Raw genomic sequence first — 24,085 nt, forward strand, 5'->3', positions numbered from 1 at the left:
GGTTGGGAAAATTGGAAAGCCACACATGAAAGAGTAAAACTAAACCAGTACCTGACACCATACACAAAAAATCAACGCAAAACTGATTAAAAACTTGACCTTAAGACCTGAAACCATAAAATTCCTAGAAGAAAACATCAGCAGTAAGCTCTTTGACAAAGGTCTTGGAAATGACTTTTTGTTAATCTGACACCAAAAGCAAAAATAAATGAAATCACATCATACTAAAACTCTTGTTCACAGCAAACAGTCAACAAAATAAATAGGCAACCTACTGAATGGGAGAAAATATTTTCAACTCATATCTCTGATAAGGGGCTAATATCCAAAATATATGAAGAACTCATATAACTCAACTGCATAAAAACAATCCAATTTAAAAATGGGCAGAGGATCTGAATAGACATCTTTCTAAGGAAGGCATACAGATGGCTAACAGGTACATGAAAAGATGATCAATATCACTCATCATCAGAGAAATGCAAATCAAAACCTCATACCTGTTGGAATGGCTAGTATCAAAAAGACAAAAAATAACAAGTGTGGAGAAAAGGGAGCCAGAGTGCACTGTTGATGGGAATGTAAATTGTATAGCCACAATGGAAAACAGTATGGATGTTCCTCAAAAAATCGACAATGAAACTACATTTGATCCAGCAAATTCCACTTCTGAAGAAAATGAAAACACTAACTCAAAAAGATATCTATATATCTGCACACCCACGTTCACTATAACATTTTTCACAATAAACAAGGCATGGAAACAACTGTAAGGTTGTATGTATGTATGTGTATACACACACACGTACAGTGGAGTATTATTCAACCATAAAAAAGAAATCTTACCATTTGTGACAACATTGATGGACCCCATTGGCATTACAAGTGAAATAAGTTGGAAAGAGAAAGAAAGATACCGCATGATCTCTCTCAGAATCTAAAAAATCAAAACAAAACAAGCAAGCTCATAGAGAAGAGACTAGTCATCATCAGAGGCAGGGGTGAGGGGAGAGAGAAATGGGTGAAGGGGGTCTATAGGCAAAAAGAAGTTATTTTCAAAAGTAATCAAATAAACATGAGTTCCACCAGAACATACACCATACATGTGAGGAAACTAAGGTTCTGAGAGTTAAATGGCTTGACCACAGCCTCAAAGGTTTGAACCCAGGTGTGCCTGACTCCAAAGACCAGTATTAACTACTGTGCATGGCAGGCATTTTCTCCCTCTTACTACTTCCATTTCAGAGATAAGCCAACTGAGGCTGAGAGAAAGAAAGCAACTGGCTCAAGACCACCCAGTTGACTAGGGGACCAAGTGGGACATGGAACCAGGTCCTCATAAGCCTGGCTTAGCACCTCTTCCACCTCACCTATCAACGGGAGAACAACAGCAAATGAACTCCTTAAAGATATTAACACAGGCTGGTATCTAATGCTTCCAAACACTTACTACTATAAAATCCTTTACTATAGACTCCTCTGGTCCCTTGGCTTACCAACCAGACCTAGCCAAAGACTGCTCTTGGGGACAGCTGGGAGCACACCACTGGACCCCATCTGAGTCAAAGAAAAACCAGACCAACTATACCAGCAAGCAGGGGGCTTCACACCATTGTTAGTACTTTGTGAACACTCAAATTCAGGACCTTTGTAAAAATTCCTTCCTCTCTGGAATCAGCAGCTGGTGCCCTCTGCTGGCAAATATGTACATCTCTTCATAATAAAAGCTAGACCTAATCACTTACACCAATGACCTAAATAGAGGGAGGCAATCTGCTTCCTTCACAGAATATTCTGTTCAAAAATGAGTATTAATTCCTACTTACAACTTTTTCATAGGTAGTTTTAATTTTAAATTGACTGCACTGGTTCTCTACCTGCAGAACTCTATCTCCTGTCTCACCTCCTTGGTTCTTTCCTTTCTGGGTACAAAGAAAACTGTTTTTGTTTTGTTTTGTTTTGTTTTGTTTTGTTTTGTTTTACATGAAAATGTAAAATACAGATAAGGTATAGCACCAAAATCAAGAATATGTGATGTGTACGCGAATGAGGTCAGGTCTGCACATCTAGCAGGTACAGAGAATTGAGAGAGACACAATGCTTGAACATAATGTAAAACCCATGAGCAAAAATGTTCATACATTCTGGTCACTCACCACAGCTGCATTCTTACAACGCAGTCTCACGGACTATTTCAGTCTGTCTATGCAATGGGCTGTACCAGGGAGCTACAACATAAATCCTATATGAATAAAATGCCAAAGAGCTTACAAGCAGGTTGGGGAAATTACACATGGAAACATATAAATAATGGTAAAACAACAACAACAACATACAACAACAACAAGAGATTCAAGAGAAGTGCAGAAAAGGGACTGGGAACTCAGTGTAGGAGGACACAACTTTCAATTTGGGAGAGGAGGGAGCAGGGCCAAAGGAAGAGAAATAAAGGTGCACACTGGGTAAGTAATTTTGTGGAGGTTTAAAAAGTAATTTTGTGGAGGTTTAATTACAATTCGTAATTGTAAATAGTTGCAACTAGGTAATTACAATTTCTCGTGGCTTCACTTAAAATTAAACAACAACAATTTAAAAGGTTCATTTAATCCTGCTACTTTAATATACTTACATATTATATACTACATTAAATAATACGTTACTACATATTTTTGTAATTTTTTATTGTGGTGGAATATACATATAACTTACCATTTTAACCGTTTTTAAGTGTACAATGCATTAAGTACATTCACAATGTTGTGCAACCATCACCTCTATTCATCTCCAGAACTTTTTCATCATTCCCACAGAAACTTCACTAAACAGTTAACTCTCTATTCTCTCTCCTCCCCCAAGGCCCTGGTAATCTCTATTCTTACTTTCTGTTTCTATGAACTAGCCTATTCTAAACACCTCATATAAGTGCAATCATACAGTTGTCCTTTTGTATCTGGCTTATTTCATTTAGCATAATGCTTTCAACGTTCACCCATGTTGTAGCATGTGTCAGAATTTCATTTTCTATGACTGAATAATATTCCATTGTATGTATACACCACATTTTGTTCATCTATTCACCTACTGATGGACAACAGGTTTCTAACACTTCACCCTTTCACAGAGCACAATCTAGTAAACATTTCCCTGGTCACTCTCCACACCCACATTCTTACAATGCAGTCTCACGGACTATTTCAGTCTGTCTATGCAATGGGCTGTACCAGGGAGCTACAACATAAATCCTACATGAATAGAATGCCAAAAAGCTTACAAGCTGGTTGGAGAAATTATACACATGAAAACATATAACTAACAGCAAACAACAACAACAACACAGAGCACAATTTAGTAAACATTTCCCCAATGTTTAACATTTATAGTTTTAATCTCTTTTTATAGACAATGTTATAATAACTGCGCAAAGGCTGTTTCTCCTTTCACTGAATTGTTTTCTTAGGTTAAACTCCTAGTATTGGAGTCCTAGAGCCAAAGGATATGATTAATTTCATAGTTCTTACTAAGTACATCCATATTTGCCCTCCTTATTCATCAACTTTCCCAGCCTATGGAGAAGTTACTGTCTGCAATTTCAGTTGTAAAAGTACAAAACTGTGATTAAAATCATTTGGAAGGTAACAAATATTTCTACCAATTGAAAATAAGAGCTTTCAAGCTCACAGCTATATGGATCCAGAGATTTGAGGGCAACTGGCTGTGACTCTGAAGTCAGAAAGCAGAAATTGAGAAGACAGAGATCTGTCAAATGGGCATTTTTGCCATAATCTCCCTTCTGTGACCCAAGTCTCATCTTCTCTTTATCAAATTCTTCTCATTAAAAGATCAGGACAGGATAACTTCCTTCCCAAGGGAGTAATACAAAGTCATAAAATCAGACCAGCTTGCTATACATTTCATTGCAGAGACTTTACAAGCAAACAAAATGTGATCCTTCTAACATACTGACATAACTACATCTGTTAGGGGATGCTGCTGCTTCTAATAGTTATATTTCTTTTCTCCCTAAGGAATCATTTATGGTGCCTATGTCAACAATTTCCTTCACTTAGATCATTTTAAAGACCGATATAAGGCGGTCTTTTTTATAAACTTGCTTACAAAGGATGTACATGATGGCAGTGAGTCTTCCCATGTTCAAAACTGCCAGAAGCCGCTCAAAACTGCTCAAAGATGCAATAAATGAAAAGACCTAGAGCTTTTAAAGAAATTAACAAAGTAAAAACTTCTCAGAAGAGCTCTCCATTCAACATAGGGCTGGCTGACCTATGCGACAGGTTTTTTGAAAACTCCACCTTCTACGCACAACCTGATGTTTTCCACTTAAATTGATAACACACACACACACACACACACACACACACACACACACACACACACATCACCTGTGTCTGGTGTTCCCAAGACCAACACAACACTGAGAGACTAGCTACAAGAAATCACAGAACTCAGCACTAAGTGTACTCACAACTAAAGTTTAATAGTCACATAGTTAAGGATACACAGTCCAATCATAAGGAAAAAAGACACAGGTAGTCTAGAGGAATCCATGTACAAAACCTCTTTTTGCTCTCTCCCTACCATGAGGGGTCACAGAGAATACGCTTCTGTGTAATGTTGCTGCCAAGGACTCAGTACTCAAGGTTTTATAGGCACCCACTATCTAGCACTTATCAAAATTCCAGACTCCCAGAAGGAAAGAAGGTGTTTAGCATAGATCAGATTGCAAGTGAACCCAGACAGTCTAGACACAGTGGACCACCCTTCTCAGTTAGGAACATTCCCTCAATCGAAGTGCCCTGACAAGGGTCAATCTTGCAAGGAGGCCCTCTACAGAGAGCACAGCACCAATTAAAGATTCATTTCAGCCAAATATAATCAATCTCTCTCATATATACACACATATATATGTATACACACACACATACATATATATTACACATACACACATAGAATTAAAGAGATTGTGGGTTTTTTCACCTTAGGCCAAGTTGCTCTCGTTGCTTTGCTCATTAACCCTCATTGAAAGCAACTATACCAAAGGAATAGGAATTCTAACAGATGGAAAGCCAGAGAGACTATTAAAATTCAAGGCAGATAATTACACTCCTCTGTTCAAACTCTGAAATGGTGCACCATTCACATGGCAAAAGCCAAAATCCTTACAACAGCTTCCAAGTCCCAGCATGGTCTGGCCACTCTCTGACCTGATCAGTCACTCTTTTGCTCCTCTTCCTCCACCATCACCAACTTGCTCGTCCTCAAAAAGGTCAGGCACAATACTACCCCAGAGCTTCTGCTTTCCTAATCCTCTACCTGTAATGCTCTTCCCCTATATATCTGCACTACTCACTTCCCCATTTCCTTAAAGTGTTTCCTCAATTGTCACTTTCTCTGAGAGACCTACCTATACCACCCTATTTTAAAATGCACTATTTTCACAAACATCCTGCCTTACAGCACTCCCTATTCCTTAAGTTAATTTTTCTATACCATTCACTCATCATCTTCTAACATACCACACAATTTATTGTATTTCATTGTCTGTCTCTCTCCACTAAAATATAAACCCTACTGAGGGCAGGGATTTTTGTCTCTTGTTCACTGCTGTATTTTCAGCTAAATCATAGGCAGAAGAGTCATAACTTTAACCTAACACAGTATGAAATAAGGACACTAAATTTCAAACAATGTGAGAAAACTCATGACAAGAAAGGAAAGTAACTTAGTGCAAATAGCTAGGTCTTCTCCAAGTTTGATGGTGCCTGGAAGATCAAGTCATTAGAAAATGTGGAAGGGATTTAAAATTTTTCACTAACAAAATAAAAGAAAACACAGGTGTTAATAAAAGGAATTATTTACAAGGCTGTGGACACAGGAATATCAACAATGTCTGGGAACCATCTTGGGGTTAGCAACAGCAAGTCTGAAGTGACTATAGGAGGGAGGAGTTACCAGGAGCCAGAACCTAGAGCTGTGAGAGAGAGCTATTGGAATAGAGCTGTGGCCAATAAAAATCTGTCTGCTGAGTACAAATGTGTATTTGGGGAGCAGGAGGAACATATATGTGGACCTCACCTCTCTCTCACTCTTAAGATCTCCTGCTGGTTTCTCCCAGTGCCTAATCCCAAGAAGCCAAAGAGAGTATGCATCAACAGTGCAAGAGAGTTACCGTTTCTCCACATCCTCTCCAGCATCTGTAGTCTCCTGATTGGTTCATTTTAGCCACTCCGACTGGTGTGAGGTAATATCTCAGTGTGGTTTTGATTTGTAGTTCCCTGATGAGGAGTGACATTGAGTATCTTTTCATGGCCTGTTGGCCATCTGGAGGTCTTCTTTAGAGAAGTGTCTATTCATGTTTTCTGCCCATTTCTTCACTGGATTGTTTTTCGGGTGCGGAGTTTTGTCCTTTATAGATTTTGGATACTAGCCCTTTGACATGTCATTTGCAAATATCTTTTCCCATTCCGTCGGTTGCCTTTTAGTTTTGTTGATTGTTTCCTTTGCGGTGCAGAAGCTCTTTAACTTCTTCATGAGGTCCCAATAGTTCATTTTTGCTTTTAATTCCCTTGCCTTTGGAGATGACGTGTCAAGTATAGGGGCACTTGTACCCCAATGTTTATAGCAGCACTTTCAACAACAGCCAAAGTATGGAAAGAGCCTAAATGTCCATCAACTGATGAATGGATAAAGAAACTGTGGTTTATATATACAATGGAATACTGCTTGGCAATGAGAAAGAATGAAATATGGCCTTTTGTAGCAACATGGATGGAAGTGGAGAGTGTTATGCTAAGTGAACTAAGTCATACAGAGAAAGACAGATACCATATGTTTTCACTCTTATGTGGATCCTGAGAAACTTAACAGAAGACCACGGGGGAGGGGAAGGAAAAAGAAAAGTTAGGGAGGAAGGGAGCCAAACCATAAGAGACCCTTAAAAACTGAGAATAAACTGAGGGTTGATGGAGGGTGGGAGGGAGGGGAAAGTGTGTGATGGGCATTCAGGAGGGCACCCGTTGGGATGAGCACTGGGTGTTGTATGGAAACCAATTTGACAATAAGTTTCATATTAAAAAAAAAAAAAGTGTATGCAGTTCTTTAAGAATCAAGTTCCCAAGAACACCTTAAGAGAAAGATGGAGAGTGGGCCTGGAGAGGCAAAGAGTAATGGTTAGCATAGTAACCATTTTGTAAAGCTATGTGCAAAAGACACAATACATTAAAGTGCTTACCAGCATCTTCACCTATATTCCAAACCTTCCTTCTAAATCTCTTCTTCCCATTCCCAGGGGCATCAACCATCCTCCGAGTTACACAGGAATTCTCATTAAACTACTCCTTCCTTCCTTGTTCCCTACATATCCAGTCATATGACAATTTTACTTTCACAGCTTCCTACAAATCCCCTCAGTTAATTTCCAGCACTACCCCCCTTGTTCATGATCTCTTTTCTTACCTGATTAACAACAGTTGTCTTAACAACCTTGTCACCCAAAATATCATTGAAATGCCAACTATTTTACTCAGTGCTAGGGAGTTAATCTGTCTAAATTGCACTCACTACCACTATTATTGCTCAGTAACCTCTAGTGATTTCCACTGCCTGCCAGATAAGGTCCAAACTCCTTAGCATACAACTCAAAGACCTGAGTAATGTGGTTTCAACTTCTTCCAATTTATTTTCCACAAATCTCCTTTACCCTTAGTACAAATTAGCCACGTGTATCTGAAGTTTAGTGGGAACAGCATGAACATCAAAATCAGACTTGGATTCAACCCCAACTCAACCTTTTTGCCAGGTGAGTGGCCTTGGAAAAGTTACTGAATCTTTCTGAGGTGAGCTTCAGCCACCAATCTGTGAAGGAGTGGATTACAGGTAGCTATCATGGTTCATCTCTCTCCTACTGGAGTTAAAACAGCAGAGGTTTAGGGGGCTCCCATATTCAAGCTCACCCAACAAGTGAAGGGCAAAGCCTGGGTTAAAAACAGTATTTTTAATCGCAGTATTAAGAATAATCTACAGACTATATATGCCTATGTCACTACTCTTTTTGAGACAGTTAGTTACTCATTCACCTCATTAACTGTGCAAATATCGTGTGGTTGGGGGTTAAATAAAGGTACACCTTTTGCTAGGCAGTTGTAACTGTTATCAGAGGTCATAATGTTAACATTACTATGTGCCAGACAAGATAGTTTAAGTCCTTTAAATGGATTTTTTCACTCAATCTGTTCAACAACTCTGTGAGACAGGTATCAGTAAAAGTCTCTCCTTTTTGAAGACAAGGAAACTGAGGTTCAGGCCAAATTGTTCAAGGACACAAAACTAGAAAGTGACATCTTCAGACATCTTGTCTATTTGATGCAAAAAAAAAAAAAAAGTCCTTAAGGACTATGAAATATTAAATCAGATGCTTACTCTGAGGCCAATTATATTTGCAACATAAGCATCAGAAAAAAAAAATGCATCTTTCATATGGTATCCAAATAAGTAATCAGGAAAAGAGTGAAGCTTTAATAAAATCCAAGAATGTACACTAAATAACAATGGAACTAACTCCAATTTGTATGGTGTAAACAACCTAAACGGTGCCATGATGCTGAAAAGGAAAGGATCCACCATTTCAAAAGAAATTGAATTCCAATCAGAATGCAAGTTATTTGAAGACAGAAATCATGTGTGTCTCACTGCTGTGTATCTCCAGAGCCTAGATGTCTTTTGCACAAAGGTAATCAATACCTGATAAAACTGATGGTAAACACTGGAAAACACACATGTCGTTTAAATGGTAAAAGTTCACATCAGAGAATTTTAGAGCAGATGGATGTCACAAAACTCTTCCGGGTGGTTTTCGGAGGGAGGGGGTGGTGTTTGTTTTAAGCAAACCGAACTGATAAAAGAATCAAAGGAGCCTAAGAAAATCTGCCTAGGTAGAAAAGGAAGCACAGATAAGAATGCCTAGCAAGGTATCTTCTTGAATCTTTTTGTTCTTTGAATATTCAACTCATCCAGCTCCAAGTGCAAGTAAAAAAGGAGCTATAAAAGTAAGTACATGAGACTCAAGCGCCCTTTCTACCCTTCCTACTTTAGGATTTCTATTTTAAGAGCAGTTTTCAAATATCTCCTTTTTATGATAAACGTTTTATCTAGTAACATTTAAATTCTCATTTAGGGAAAATGTGAAGTTCACCCAAAAGCAAGTTCCAAAGTCAAAGGCTAATTTTCTGAAACCAGTTAGTTGTATGTCTCTCTTTGAAATGAGCAATAAATTCTATTTTCCAACAAATTCCACACGTTATATTTAGTAAAAGACTAAATTTAAGCATCAAGAACATTCACAATGTGCTAAAGTCAAATTCAATTTGAGGCTAATAATTCATGCCCACTTATTTCTCAAATACTGCCTCCCCCAAATTATACAAATATTAACTCCATTTTAAAAATCAAATTTAGAGAACATATAACTTTTCAATTATGGCAAATTCAGTTTCTTTTCTATAAGAAACTTTTCTTATAGAAAAGAAACTGAATTAAAAAGAAACTGAATTACTGTAGAAGTTATTTCTAACAAAATTATATTTTAAAATCAACTAATAAGTCAAAATATTGGAAAGATATTTACAAGATGAAAATGCAAGAATGGTAAGGATGCTGCTAACTTTAGCTTAATAAAAGGGGTCCTCAAAATATGAATTATACTCCTTATGGAAAGATTCATTAATATGCACTGATTATCATTTCCCACTTAATATTTCAACCGTTTTGGTTTTCTAACATTGAATACTTTTAAGTTCTGCCTCCCTTAAGCTGATTTTGCTATCAATACTTCACAAAAACCATCAATCATAAAATGATGCAAAATAATTTCAAAAAATAGATGATGTGCTTTTAAGGTCTTTGTGGTCTAGTAATGGCAAGAAAAAATGTAAACAGCCCAATACATCATGATCTGCATTTTGGTCTAAGCTGTGGAATGTCCTTGACCAACTCAACCTAAATGACAAAACTAGTGCAAATGTCTCTCATGTTTAACATTGTGGGTCGGTGAAATGACCCACAAAAAGAAGTCCCCACTACTGCTTATATGTCTGACTAAAATGCTCACACTCTATCATAATTGTTTAAATTCCCACCACCCAAACTAAACCGTGGGTATCATGTTGTGAGCAAGGGCTCATCCTTACTTTTTAGCTAAGTCATGTCCAATAAATTGTTTAATGAATTATAGGAACTCATCCAAAGATTCCTCTTCAAAGCTGTTACTGAATAATTACCAAACAAGACTAAAAACTAAGAGTATGAAATTGGAAAGGATCTAAGCAATTAGTCTCCACATCGCAGGAAAAAGAAGTCCAAAGAAAATAAATTGACTTACCAAGGTTAAATAGTAAAAGAAAATAAGTGGACTTACCAAGGTTAAATAGTAAGATCTGAATTCACATTTCAACTGGAAATTGAGATTTTGGGCATTGCCCACCTCTGATCCAGAGTAAATCTCTCCCAGTATACCACTTCCCATCTGCTCTTTCCTATTCTTTCTCAGAGTTTCTTGAGGAAGTACTTAGCAAATCACTTAAAATTCAACTTTTATAAAAGCGATTTCTGCAGTGAAAAATCTCTATTCACACACAACTAAAATATGATGCTACACATTTTAGGTAGAATGAACTAGTAAAGAATAAACTGCCTATTTATTGCTATAAAATCCCAGACCTTAACGTACAGTCCCTTCAGAATATAAGGGCACTAAGGCTTTTTTTTTAAATGGAGATAAATTACGTATTTTTTAATCAACTTTCTCACAAAAAAACTGAAACACAAAGTTGGGCGGAAAGTTGACAGAAGTAAAATTGAAAATGTTAGGACTGTAAATATCCAAAAAATCCTTTTAAGGCTCTAGCAGATTTCTTAGAGAACTATCTGGATACCAATATAACCAACAGCTTCAACCAGGCTCCCAAACTTGTTTTTTCTGCTTTTAAATGTTTAAATGGCAACACAAGGCTTGCAAAAAGTTTTAAATTATGAGAAGAAAAACTGGAAACATGCCAATCAATAAATTATGGTGTGTTTTTTTACTGTAGCACACCATAGAGTCATATAAGATACGTGTAGAAATATCGAAGACCATCTTTGATGTTAAAATTCAGGTATATGCATATGTAACTATTCATCTTGCTATGCAAGCTATGCAAAGAAAAGATCTAGAAGTAGACTGTTAACACAGGTTATCCAGGCATTAGGAGAAAATGGGAGGAGCAATTTTATTTTTCTCCCTTTACAATATGCTTTTTAAAAATAAGGGAAAAGATGTCTATTTCTTGCTCCCAATAGCTACATGATCTTAAGCAAATTATTTAAATTAGGTAAGCCCATAGCTAATACCTAACACAGAGATAACAGGATCTCATCAAAGAATTATTCTAAGGACTGAAATAAATCATGCACATAAAATACTTAACACAAGACACATAGCAAACATAATCAGTGGTACCTTTCTTATTTTTTCAGACAGTAATGAAATGTCCTAAGTAATATATATAGCCATCATATGGCAAAACTGGTAAACATTTCTGCAGTAAAAACTAATGGAGAAAACAAAAAGGGAAGATAGCAATATAATGGTCCTCATAGGTCATTAGCTATTATGTCACATATAATCTAGCTTTGAAAATTTTCAGTCAAATGTTTTCACTAAATTACCCTAAGGCTTTAAAAAAGCCACAAGGGAAGATGTACCTTTCTGTATGTATACTAAGAATTGACAAATACTTAAGACACCACAAAACTGGTACATTCTCAGTCTAGCACGTTTAACTGTGAGGTAACCATCTCACCAATTAAGTACACATTTGATCAGCAAGAACATATCTGCAAGGATAAAAATCACTGCATTGTTCATAACAGCAAGAGAAGAATAATTTAAGTTCCACCTCCCTTAAGCTGATTTTGCTGCTCTTGCTAACAGCAAGAGAAGAAACCTCATTCCATCAAAAGGAATGTTTTAAGTTGTAAAAAGCCATACCATGGAACATTTACAGTTGACCCTATACAGTCGACCTGAGGAGCATACAAAAAAGAGCTAGCTGAATATACATCTATGAGTGATTATCCTTGAGGACTGGCTCATATTAGTAAAATACTTACTTTTCATTTAGTTTGATTTATAACCAGTTATTTGTTTAACCCTAATAAATTTATTTTTAAAATACACCAGCCCCAAGAGTCAATAAAACCTCGTATTTTCTATTTCCTACTAATATTGCTATTTTCTGTAACTTGAATTATAATCCAAGTGTTATGCAACATAACAATTTTTTAAGTAACAAATTGTAGAAAGCAGATTTCTTAGGTTTTACCTTTTAAGGGACTTTCTATTGAAAAAAACCTTAATGTATTTTCACTTTTAAGAGAAAGCATAAAACAAAGGCACATCAAAGTAATCTGCAATGAGACATTAAGAAAAAAGCATTGCCCTACTCTGGTTTAGGGGCAATCTTTGTTGCCCTATTTCAGATGCAAACAAAATCAGGCCTTCTTAAACAGAACAGGATATTTCCCAGTGAACAAAACCTTACACTCAGTAAGTTGATCAAAATGGGAGAGACCAACCCAAATGTTATCTTTCTGGGTAAAATCCATATACCGACTAGATGCAATTCTGATCAAATCAATCCAACATCCAAAAGCCCACTTTCAGTCAGCAAAGACACAGGCACACAAAATTTAACATAAAATGCAAATTCTCAGTTTTGAGAAAAGCAAACACTTAAAAAATAAAGAAGCCTATCAAATAACTGACACTGTCACTTCTGATTGAGGAAAATAATGATAAATACTAAATTTTCAAGTAAACTCAATCCTTTAGCCTTGCTTAAAAACAAAAATTTATCGTGAAGCAGATTTAAATAAGAAATCTATGTTCAAAATCGCTAAATTATAGGAGGAAACAATCAGTTTATCATTCTACAATTATTCCTATGAACATTAACCACCTGCAAGCTTAAAATTTAAAGTTACTAACAATCTTTAAATACCTTTGAAAACATTCAATTAATGATTACAACTGAATTTATACTAAAGATACTGTAAATGCAAAAGTTCTTCACAAGAGGGAGAGAAAAAGTAAGTTCATTTTTTATAATCTTTCAAATTAGACTCAAGCATGGCACAAAAAAAACTGTATTCAGTACGGACTAGATTCTGTACCACCTCTTCCCATGAATTCCTTCTTAAATTTTAATGTTCGGATAGCTCTCATAGGTGAAAGGACTTAATACAACTCATTACCCCCAAAAAAGAAAAAAAAAAACCATCAAAAACGCTTGCATAAAAGTTGACAAGAGGAATTCCATAAAAACTAAGTACCACTATGCTTTTGCCTTCACTAAATAACCAGTCCAGATTACAGGAATCTGTAAATACATGACAAGGAATCTGTAAAGGTAAAGACATGACAAGGAATTACTAATATACCAAAACAGCACCTTGAGGTGTCTAATTAACAGGAAATCCTTTTATATAATTCATTATACTTTCTAGAAATCACTATGTAGGGAAGGCAAAATGATAACCTTATTAGACTTTGGAAACCCTCCAAAAGTTGTTGTGTTCCAAATGACCCAGAAGAAATAGATCTTTCCACTAAAGCTGAATAAAAGGCAGAGTAATAAATATAATGAAAACTTTAAGCGTATCATTTTCTGTATCTTAGACGCACCCAAAAATCAAGACTCAACTACCAAATGAAAAAGCCCACATGTAGTGTTTCACTAAGAGTGAAAAATGAATTTAAGGAAACCATAGAACCATTGAAGAGCAAAAGATCTGATGATATTTATTCAATATGCAAAACATCTATCCCATTTGTCACAGACGTATACTTAAAAATTTGTAGCAAGCATCAGCAACTACTGAGCAGCCATAATCTAGCCTAGCAATCTTGACCTTTCTTCCTAGCTCTCAAAAGGAAAACCCTAGCAATTAAGATTTAAAAATTGGCAAGAATTAGAGATTAAGAAATATATGGTAAACAAGAACTAAAAAAATGCCAATGCTAAAATAGTCTTTTTTACTTTAAAGCCCATTAATATCCCCTCAGAAAGCTTACTATATACATTTGGGCTTTGGAATTGCAATGTTCAAGTTAAAAATTTTACCATAACATCAAATCAAGGTACTATATTATAGGTACTCTGAAGCCACCCACCAGGTTATACATACTCTCACTCAATCATGTAAAGAATTGAATTCTTTATTTGTGATATCCATAAACGTTGCTATTCTATATTTCTATCCAGGAAAGCAATTTTCTCCTATATCATTGTTTTGTTTTGTTTTTTTTTTATAAACAACAACTTGAATTCTATTGCATGAAAGGGCTACAAATATACATTTGTTAACCAAGCAGAATACACAAATATTTTGCTTTACAACTTGCACCTAAGACACCAGTACATGTAGCTGGTTCATTAGTTGTCATAGCAATTTGGGGCCACTGCCCAAGCTATGCACAGCAGTTTACATTTTCAAATCTCATGTAGAAAGGGCAATTGTGATATGGATTGTTAACTACATTCCCGTAAAGCCCATCTTAGTTACAAGAAAATGTGTAACCAAAGTCTGAACAGATTTTTGATGGCAAAACTTGTAAAACTGATGCAATTATCCTAAACAAGATTTTTTAACAAATTGTTTTGCAGATACACTGCCATTCTGCCAGTAGATGGTGCTACAAAGGTGGGGGGAAGGATTTCCAAGAGGACAACAGTTCAGCTATAGGAAAAAACGTTTAAATCTGCTCTGAAAATACAAAAATGCATTTAGTTTAAGGGTAAAATATAACCCTTATTTGTAACCATTCATTACAGACAAACCAGTAAGAGGGATGAAACTAGGCCATCTGAAAATTTTTAAACAGTTTATATGAATGAAAACACATGCTTAACACAAACTATTTCTTTCGAGCTACACAGTACATACTTTGAAGTAAATTCTCATAGAAAGAAGTGACCAACCATGTCAAGATGATAAGGAAATCGCTTAGTACAAGAGATGGATGCACAGAAACTTTAAAGATTTTAAAAAGCTACATCCACCACTTCAAAAGTTTTGCCTGTAAGGTTTAAAATTCAACATGTCACTAGAAGGGCAACAGAGAAAACAAAAACAAAAACAAACAAAAAAACCCACCAAAGGACCTTTTAAAAGTTTCTCTAAGTACACATCAAGAATTAAGAGTTAACACGAAAAATTTTTAATATCCCTTAAAACGGTACGGAATGGATCCTAGAAAAAAAATGTTAGACATATACGGTCAAACACAATGATTTATTAAAAATAAAACGTAAAAATGATTTTTGTACATATGCTTCCAAATTTCAGGCATGGGATCCAAGTAGATTTCATAGAAAACGCTGTCGCCAGGTATCAAGTCCTTACAACAAAGTAAACTACCCCCCCACCCCAACCCCCGCCCCGGTTTTGCTACAGAATCAGCAAGTTCACTCCCTCCCCCCCCAAAAAACACAAATTAAAACAAGACATTTTGCTAGTATAAAAACGACCAAGGTCCAAGTAATAATAAAAAAATAGAGTCCATCAATGACTGTAACACAAAAATGTGTATGTGGGGCCGAGTCCATCTTCAGAGGGAGAGACAAGAGAGGTGGCAGGCAAATAGGGCAACACCCCCAAGGATAAGCAGCCATAGAAGCGGCTCCCCCAAGGGCAAAATGGGGAAGGCGGTGGGAGAGGAAGGAACTCAGGAGTTGACCCTAGTTGGGTTGTTGAAAAGAGCTACCCCTATAGCCACTCCCAGGCATTTTTAGATTTTTTTTTAGAAGGAGCTGCCTCCATAACCACCCCCACCGCCATAGCCGCCTCTGTAAGGTCCACTGTTACTGCGACCTCCCCAGCTGCTGCCACCGCCACCGCCGCCGCCGCCGCCCTTCATGGGCCCGTACGAGGACTGGTGCTGGCTGTAGCTGCCGAAGCCGCCGAAGCCGTTACCGTAGTCGCTTCCACCGTAGGACGAACCGCCTCCTCCGCCTCCGTACGCGTTGTAGCCGCCGCCACCTCCACCGCCGCCGTAACCACCGTAGCTGTTGTAACCGCCGCCGCCGCCCTTAGACAGGCCGTTCTGGTCTCGACCACCGCCGCGACCCCGGCCGCCTCGGCCTCCCCGGGAGGACCGGGAGCCGCCTCCGCCCCCACCGGAATGGATATCCTCCTTGGGGACGGCCTTCTTCACCTCCACGCGATGGCCCTGGATCGGATGGAACTTGACAACCGCGGCCTTGTCTGCCGCGTCGTGATTCTGAAAATACACGAAGCCGAAGCCACGCTTCTTGCCGGACTGTTTGTCGGCAATAATCTCGGCCTTTTCCACGGTGCCAAACTGCGAGAAATGCTCGATCAGGTCGCCCTCGGCCACGTCTCCCTTAAGGCCCCCGACAAAGAGCTTCTTAACCTTGGCGTGGGCACCGGGCCGCGCCGAATCCTCCCGGGACACCGCCCGCTTCAGCTCCACCGTGTTGCCGTCCACGGCATGGGGCGAGGCGGCCATGGCGGCATCGGCCTCTTCCACATTGGAGTAGGTCACGAAGCCGAAGCAACGGGAGCGCTTGGTCTGGGGGTTCACCACCACCACGCAGTCCGTCAGAGTCCCAAAGGCCTCAAAGTGGCCGCGCAGGCCCGACTCACTCGTCTGCACATTGAGGCCGCCGATGAACAGCTTACACAACTGGGAATTCTCCATCTCCACGGCCCGGGCCTTCCCCCCGCCCTGCGAGCTCCGAGGTTTCGCCGTCGCCGTTATCGTTGGCTAAGGCCTCCTCACAGCTTGGGCCCAGCTGTTGCTGGAGCCGCCACCGCCGGTCACCGACGGGGAAGGGAAAAAGGGAAGGGGAGGGAAGGAGGAAAAGAGGAAGGGGGAGGGAGGGGAGAGGTGCCGGCTAGACGGCGAGCCGAGGAGACTGGAAGACAACCAGGGCTGCCGCTGCCGCTGCCGCTACCGCTACCGCCACCTCCGCTCCCCTATCTGGGCACCACACAAAGAGGCCGCTGAACGCGCGCGCACCCTCCCCGAAGCGTGCGTCACCGCCGACGTACGGCAGCCTAGCACTGCCCGCCAATCCCTGCGTGGCTCCCTCTAGTCCCGCCTACCGCGCCGCAGCGCCGCTCTCGGTCACGGACTCCCCGCCCTCCGCGGTCGATTCAAGCCCTCGGCCTGCGCTGCTCCCGCCACCGCCTCTACAGCCCCGCTCTCACTCCCTGGCTCCCCCGTGTGCCCTGACAGGGGACTCTCCCGGCTCCCCGCGCACCTCCGCAATTCATTTCCTCCCAGCCCCGCGGCTGTTCCCAGTGTTTTTCCCCCTCCCCTAGCCGTATCCCCTCGCCCAACTCCGCAGTGGCGTTCGCGCCAGCCCCTTGAGAGACATGTCAGTTCAGCCAATGATCGCGATCCGCTCGAGCCCACTTCCGTTTTCGGCCGCGGCTGGACGGGCGCGCTCCCCAGTGCGCGTTGGCCCCGGCGCCCCCTGTGTGGGGGACCTGTCTGCCACCCGACGCCTTGCCCCCACCCTGGGCTTGGGAGTGGGGGTGAGCGGGGGCGCGCTGCGGGTCGTTCCCAACGGATGCGTCCTGGGGCGCCACGCGCGGGCTTTTTGAAAACTTGACTGTTGGGGTTGGGGGCTTGGATTTACCCGCCGCGTTTCGACCGGGCCGCTACACCTGGCATCCTCGCCGCCCCGCCCCCCTGTCCGCACAAAGATGGAGGGTAGAGGCCTGGGAGGGAAAGGCGGCTATTAACCGTTCACTGACGCACCGACGTGCAGTTAAACACTGGCACGTGGCCCGTCGCAAAAGCGAGCCCGGGGCCAGGTGAAGGACAGCGACGTGCTAGAAGCGCTTGCGATTCCTGACCGTGGCGTCGCGCGAGACCCCCCGCCACCCTGCGGCCGGCCTTGAAGCCCTTCCCGACGCCCTGCTCTGCCTCCCTTAGCGTACTCCCACAGCTGACATTTTCATTTTACTTCAGGAACACATCGTTTTATGCTTCTGTGACCTATGCGATGCTTCCTTCCCAACAAAAACGTTAGCTTTTTGAAGGTATTTTACAACCGGGTGTCGGAGGATACCATACATAAATATCGCGCACCCCTGGGAACTACCTTACCTACCCTCAGGTGAAAATGCAAGCAAATTACCAAGGCTTCCATGTATCGAACCTTTGTGTCAAGCAAGATACAAGGAATGGGACATAGTATGAGACATTACATGACCAAGAGCCCCCAAAACCATGTGGTACTTCCTGAAGAAAAGGAATTCCTCACTGCATCCTGGAGTATTCAGGATTGAATGGTGTGAAAAGCGGAACTTGCGCTCCATCTCTGATTCAAAGGCTAGATAAAATTTCTACAGGGACTTTACATGAGCAAAATAAAGAGGAAAGGAAAACTATATAAGGTTCAAGGTACAATAGGTAGTTTGAAGCAAGAGGTTTTTGATAGAAAACCGTCTTTGGTAAGATAGGTTTAGAGTCCTTGATATTATGGAATGCCTTGAAATTTAGATTAAGTAGCTTAAATATTATTGCAAAGGCATATAGATAAGCTTGAAGGCTTGAGAACAAAACGAGTCTGGCACTAGATATTGGGCAAGTCACTTAACCTTTTTTAAAAATGTAACCAGTTTTATTATCTGAAAATCAAAACAATAAAACACTCTCCTGTGTGGTAAAAATTAAATGAGATTCCATATGCAAACTCACAGTGCCTACTACATAGTAAATGCTCAATTTATCTAACAAATATACCAGATGCTGGGAATATGGATGGCAGTCAACAGAGCCCTCACAAGAGCTTACATTCTACTGGGGAAAAGCAGACAATAAAAATGGTAGCGGTAAAGCCTCAGACTCTTGATTTCAGGTCAGCATCTCATGGTTCAGAAGTTGGAGCCCCGCAGAGCATGCTTGGGATTCATTCTCTCTCTCTCTCTCTCTCTCTGTCCCTCCCCCAATCGCACATGCTCATTCCCTCTCTCTCAAAATAAGTAAATTAAAGGAAAAAAGAATGATATATAGCCTGTTAGGTGATCAGTGTGCTCCTGATTAAGAGGAGGACAGTAGGAAGCTATTACATATTTGTCACACACACAAAAAAAAAAAAACCACAAAAACAATTCAGGTATGTCAGGATTTGCTAACTGACTGATGATAAAGAATGAGGAAAACAAAAGCATTCCTGTGTTTGGAATCTGGAACAACTAAAATTGCAGCCTGACAAACTAAGAAAGGAAAGTGTTCTAGAGGGAGTAGGGGAGATGATGAACTGAGTTGTTAATGTTTAAGGTGATATGGGATATTTATAGGGCACTGTTTTCTGGGCTGCCCAAGACTACAGCTCATATGAAAGATTAGACCTTTAGAAATAAATTTTAGAGTCACACACACACACACACACACACACACACACAAAGTTACAACAGTAAAAGATGAATTTCTGAAGGAAAGAGAATAAGATCATAACTTATTTTCCCATCTAAACTGTAAATTCCAAAGTAACAGGTCTGTCCTACATTGTTTCAAAAAATAATCCTCCATACCACCTAATTAGGAATCCATTATGGGGTTAATTTCTCTTGAAGAGGAAAGCTTCAGAGATGCTTTTGTCTGGTTAAAAACCTTACTCACAGAAGGGACTTACAGGATGATGGGAGGCAACACAATCCTGTTTGAGAGACATTATGAAGCCAGGATAAGTGCAAGGTAATTGGGATGTTACACTCTTTTTGGAGAGTAGATTGGTAAAGTTGGGGATGAATAAGCAGTGTTATACAAACACTTAAATGATGTAGTCAATCTCCTACCCCTCAGATCATTCAAGAAGGAAAATTTTTTTTTTATTTTACCTTTCAGGTAATTGCCTGAGTTTGTTTCTTGGCTTTACCTTGCTTACCAGTGCCTTAGCCTTCAAAAACAAAACAAAAATTAAAAATATAACTGAAGTTTAGGGGCACCTGAGTGGCTCAGTCAATTAAGCATCCAACTTCTTAATTTAGACTCAAGTCATAATCTCACAGTTAGTGAGTTTGAGCCCCTTGTCAAGCTCTGCATTGACAGCGTGGGATTCTGTCTCTCCCTCTATCTCTCTGCCCCTCTTCCTGCTCTCTCACTCTCAAATAAATAAACATTAAATAAATAAATTATATATATATATACATATATATATCTGAAATTTAGACATTTCCATCACTCTTGTAAGCTTGATTACAGTAACATAATTGAACATGGTGGTTACACAACTCCTAGAACTACACACTAAAAAAGGTATATTTTACTGTACCTAAATTATACCTAGAAAAAAAAGGATGGGGGGAGGGTAGGAGGGGGAATGCAGAGAGAGAATCCCAAGCCGGCTCCACGCTGTCAGCATGGAGCCTGACACAGGGCTCCAACTCACTAACCATGAGATCATGACCTGGAACAGAAATCAAGAGTCTGACGCTTAACCCACTGAGCCACCCAGGCGCCCCACCTGTTTTGTTTTTAAGTTAAAATTAAATTTGAAATTTTAATTGTTTAAGGTACCACCATTCTGTGGTATTTTGTTATGGAAACCCTAGCAAAATAAGACATGTTCCATTTTTATTTACTCGAAGTACCTTCCAAGAGGGTGCTTTCCATCATTTACGATGAGCTTCAGTCTTTCTAATGGACTCTTTCACAACTCATATCAAAAGCCTTAAAATTTGACCCATTCTTTCAAACCAGTAATTATGCCTCTGGAAATTTATGCTAAGGAAATAATTGAGGATCTGTGTGAAGATTTAGCTACAAGTATTTCAATATTGCTCAAAGTAGGAAAAAAATTGCAAACTGCCTACTTTCTCTCAAATAGCTAATAAAATAAGGAAATAATTATTCCCTAGCTAAAAATATTATGAAGCAGTTAAATTGATATTATAGAGGAAAAATAATGACTTGTGTTTGGATATGAATCTAATACCACCATGGTGATGTGTTAAACATCACATTACTTATTTTACCAAATTAAGTCTCATTCTGAACCCCATACTTGACAGAATGGCATAAATGTCAACAAGTCAGGGGCACCTGGGTGGCTCAGTTGGTTGAGTGTCTGACTTCAGGTCATGATCTCACAGTTCATGAGTTCAAGCCCCGCATCTGGCTCACTGCTGTCAACACAAAGCCTGCTTAGGATCCTCTGTCCCCCTCTTTCTCTGCCCCTCCTCAGCTCACATTCTCTCTCAAAAATGAATAAACATTTTTAAAATGTCAAAATGTCAGGGCGCCTGGGTGGCTTAGTCAGTTAACTATGCAACTTCAGCTTAGGTCATGATCTCACAGTTCATGAGTTTGAGCCCTACATCGGGGTTCTGTGCTGACAGCTTGAAGCCTGGAGGCTGCTTCTCATTCTGTATCTCCCTCTCTCTGCCCCTCCCATGCTCACGCTCTGTCTCTCTCTCTCTCTCTGACTCTCAAAAATAACTAAACATTAAAAAAAATGTCAAAATGTCATCATTGGGGCTCCTCTCACATTTTTCACTCAAAGGCATCTGCCTCTCTCTGCTTCCCCTCTTGGGCAATGTAAGACTAGTACTCTGAATAAATGCTTTTTGTTTAAAAAGTATATCAAAAAGCCACCACAAGAATTGGCGTTAAAAGGGACTGTCCTGTGGTGCCTAGCTGGCTCAGTTGGTAGAGCATATGACTCTTGATCTTAGGATTGTGAGTTCAAGCCCCATGCTGGGTGTAGAGATTACTTAAAAAAAAAAAAAGTTAAAAGGGACTATCCTGAAGCAAGAGAAAACACAGACCTATTTAATCTGTGGAGATATTAATTGTATCTTATTTCACTGCTTGTGTATTCCTTTTCCTTGGATGCAAAATGTAGGCTTTTAGAAGGGAATTATATTAATTTCCTTCACATGGGAGGAGATCTCAAAGAACAAAGGCATGGTATAAAAAATAATAGCTTCCCAAGTTTAGGAGAAGTGACCAGACAAAAGGTATAAGCTTCCAGTTACAAGGTAAGTAAGTCCTGGGGATGTAATGTACTGCATGGTGGCTGTAGTTAGCAATCATGTTTTCCATATTTCAAAGTTGGTAGGATAGTAGATCTTAAAAGTCCTCATCACAAGAAAAAAAAATGTAATTATGTATGGTGATGAATGCTAACTCAACTGTAAGCATTTTATAATATATACATATATCAGGTCATTATGTTGTATATCTAAAAATAATACAATATTATAGGTCCATGATATCTCTATTTTTAAAATTATAAGTTTTTTTTAAAAGAAGTAACCAGAAGCTTCTGGCTTTTTATCCACTGGAGGAAATGGTGGCCCAGCAAGTATATAGCCCCACCAATCCACCCCACCCTGCGCGCGCGTGCGCGCGCGCGCGCACACACACACACACACACACACACACACACACACCAATGCAGGCTGGTCATGAATTATTTTGAAAGCAAGGTAAACTGCCTTAGTCGTGGGACCAAATCCATGTTCCTGACCCCAAATAAACCTGGAATTCTTATATGTAAAACTCCAGTAACAATAGATACTAAATTTCCAGCCAGATGTGTAGGAGGTTGTGGTGGATTATCAGAGGCAGAAGATGTTACAAACTTAATGTTTTGTGTCCCCCAAAATTCATATGTTGAAGCCTAATCCTCACTGTGCTTTGGGGGCGGTACTTTGGAAGGTAATTAGGACATGAGAGTGGATCTCTCATGAATGGGATTTGTACCCTTACAAAAGAGACCCCAGAGAGCTTTCTAGTCTTCTATCCTATGAAGACACAATGAGGAGATGGCCAACTACAAAGGAGGAACCAGGCGTTTATCAGATACCAAATCTGCAAACACCTTCCTCTTACACTTCCCAGCCTCTAGAACTGTGAGAAAGAAATTTCTGTTGTTTATAAGCCACCCAGTCTCTGCACTGTTGTTATAACAGCCTGAATGGACTAGTTCAGAAGACTTAACAATTTCACATTTCTCAGAATATCTCTGCCCTAAAATACACATACCCAAATACAAACACATGCACAGACTCACACCAGAATATGAGCCTTCTAAAATAAAAGCATTTAGAACATTCCATTTTTATTTACTCACCATTTCACTTAATTCATTCAAGGGCTGGGTACTGGGGATAAAAGTCCCTGGCCTCCATGAGCTCAACAATCTTGGGAGAAGAAGTAGTACAAGAGAGGTTGCAAATACAGTGTGCTAGAACAGAAATGGGCAGAAATCCAGTCTGTAAATTCTTCTGAAAGAAGCTAAGTTCAGAAGTAGGTGTAAAAGACAGGCCTCCAAAAAGGTAATGGCATGCCAAGTACAGGAAATAGTATGTATATATACTGTGTTTGGAGTTGCACAAGTAAATCATCAAAATTGTGATGATGTATTAGCTTCCTATTGTTGCTGCAACCAATTACCACAAATTTAGTGGCTTAAAAACACAAATTCAGGGGTACCTGGGTGACTCAGTCAGTTAAGCATCAACTCTTGATTTCAGCTCAGGTTATGGTCTCAAAGTTTGTGAGATGGAGCCTTGCATCAAGCTGTGTGCTGACAGCGTGGAGCCTGCTTGGGATTCTCTCTCTCCCTCTCTTTCTGCCTCTCTCTCTCTGTTTCAAAAATAAATAAATAAACCTTTTTTAAAAAATAAAAATAAATTAAAAAATTGAAAAACAAATTCATTATCTTATAGTATGCAGGTCACAAATCAAACACAGCTCTCAGTAGGCCAAAATTAAGGTGTTGGCAGGACTGTGTACCTTTCCACAAGTTACAGGGTAGAATCTGATTACTTGTTTTTTCCAGCCTCTATAGGCAACCCATATTTCTTAGCTTTTGACCCCCTTCCATCTTCAAAGCCATCAACAGCCAGTTGAGTCTCACACTGAATAATTCTGACATGGACTCTTCTCTCTCTCAGATAATTCACGAAAATTTTTTATTTTATTTATTTTATTTTATTTTATTTTATTTTATTTTATTTTATTTTATTTTATTTTAGAGACAGC

At 39.6% G+C, this 24,085-nt stretch overlaps 2 protein-coding genes across 8 annotated transcripts in view; both read right to left on the minus strand.

Moving 5' to 3' along the window:
• Positions 1-24,085, minus strand: part of KLHL3 (kelch like family member 3) — a 271,473-nt gene that overhangs the window by 118,467 nt on the left and 128,921 nt on the right. For 5 of the 7 annotated variants that reach the window (XM_053221343.1, XM_053221364.1, XM_053221351.1 and 2 more), the window contains exon 4: positions 23,172-23,285. The exons of the other annotated variants lie outside the window; for them this stretch is intronic. Coding sequence is in view for 2 of the 5 variants with exons in the window: in XM_053221330.1 (XP_053077305.1) it covers positions 23,172-23,174 (3 nt within the window). In the remaining 3 variants the exon portion in view is untranslated. The remainder of the gene's footprint in view (positions 1-23,171; positions 23,286-24,085) is intronic. 7 annotated transcript variants of the gene reach the window in all.
• Positions 15,330-17,094, minus strand: HNRNPA0 (heterogeneous nuclear ribonucleoprotein A0). Its single transcript, XM_027055196.2, has one exon. It carries the CDS (start codon positions 16,775-16,777, stop codon positions 15,857-15,859), a length of 921 nt encoding a protein of 306 aa, XP_026910997.1. The 5' UTR covers positions 16,778-17,094; the 3' UTR covers positions 15,330-15,856.

The sequence above is a fragment of the Acinonyx jubatus genome, chromosome A1 (genome assembly GCF_027475565.1).
Source record: "Acinonyx jubatus isolate Ajub_Pintada_27869175 chromosome A1, VMU_Ajub_asm_v1.0, whole genome shotgun sequence".
NCBI classification, from domain to species: Eukaryota; Metazoa; Chordata; class Mammalia; order Carnivora; family Felidae; genus Acinonyx; species Acinonyx jubatus.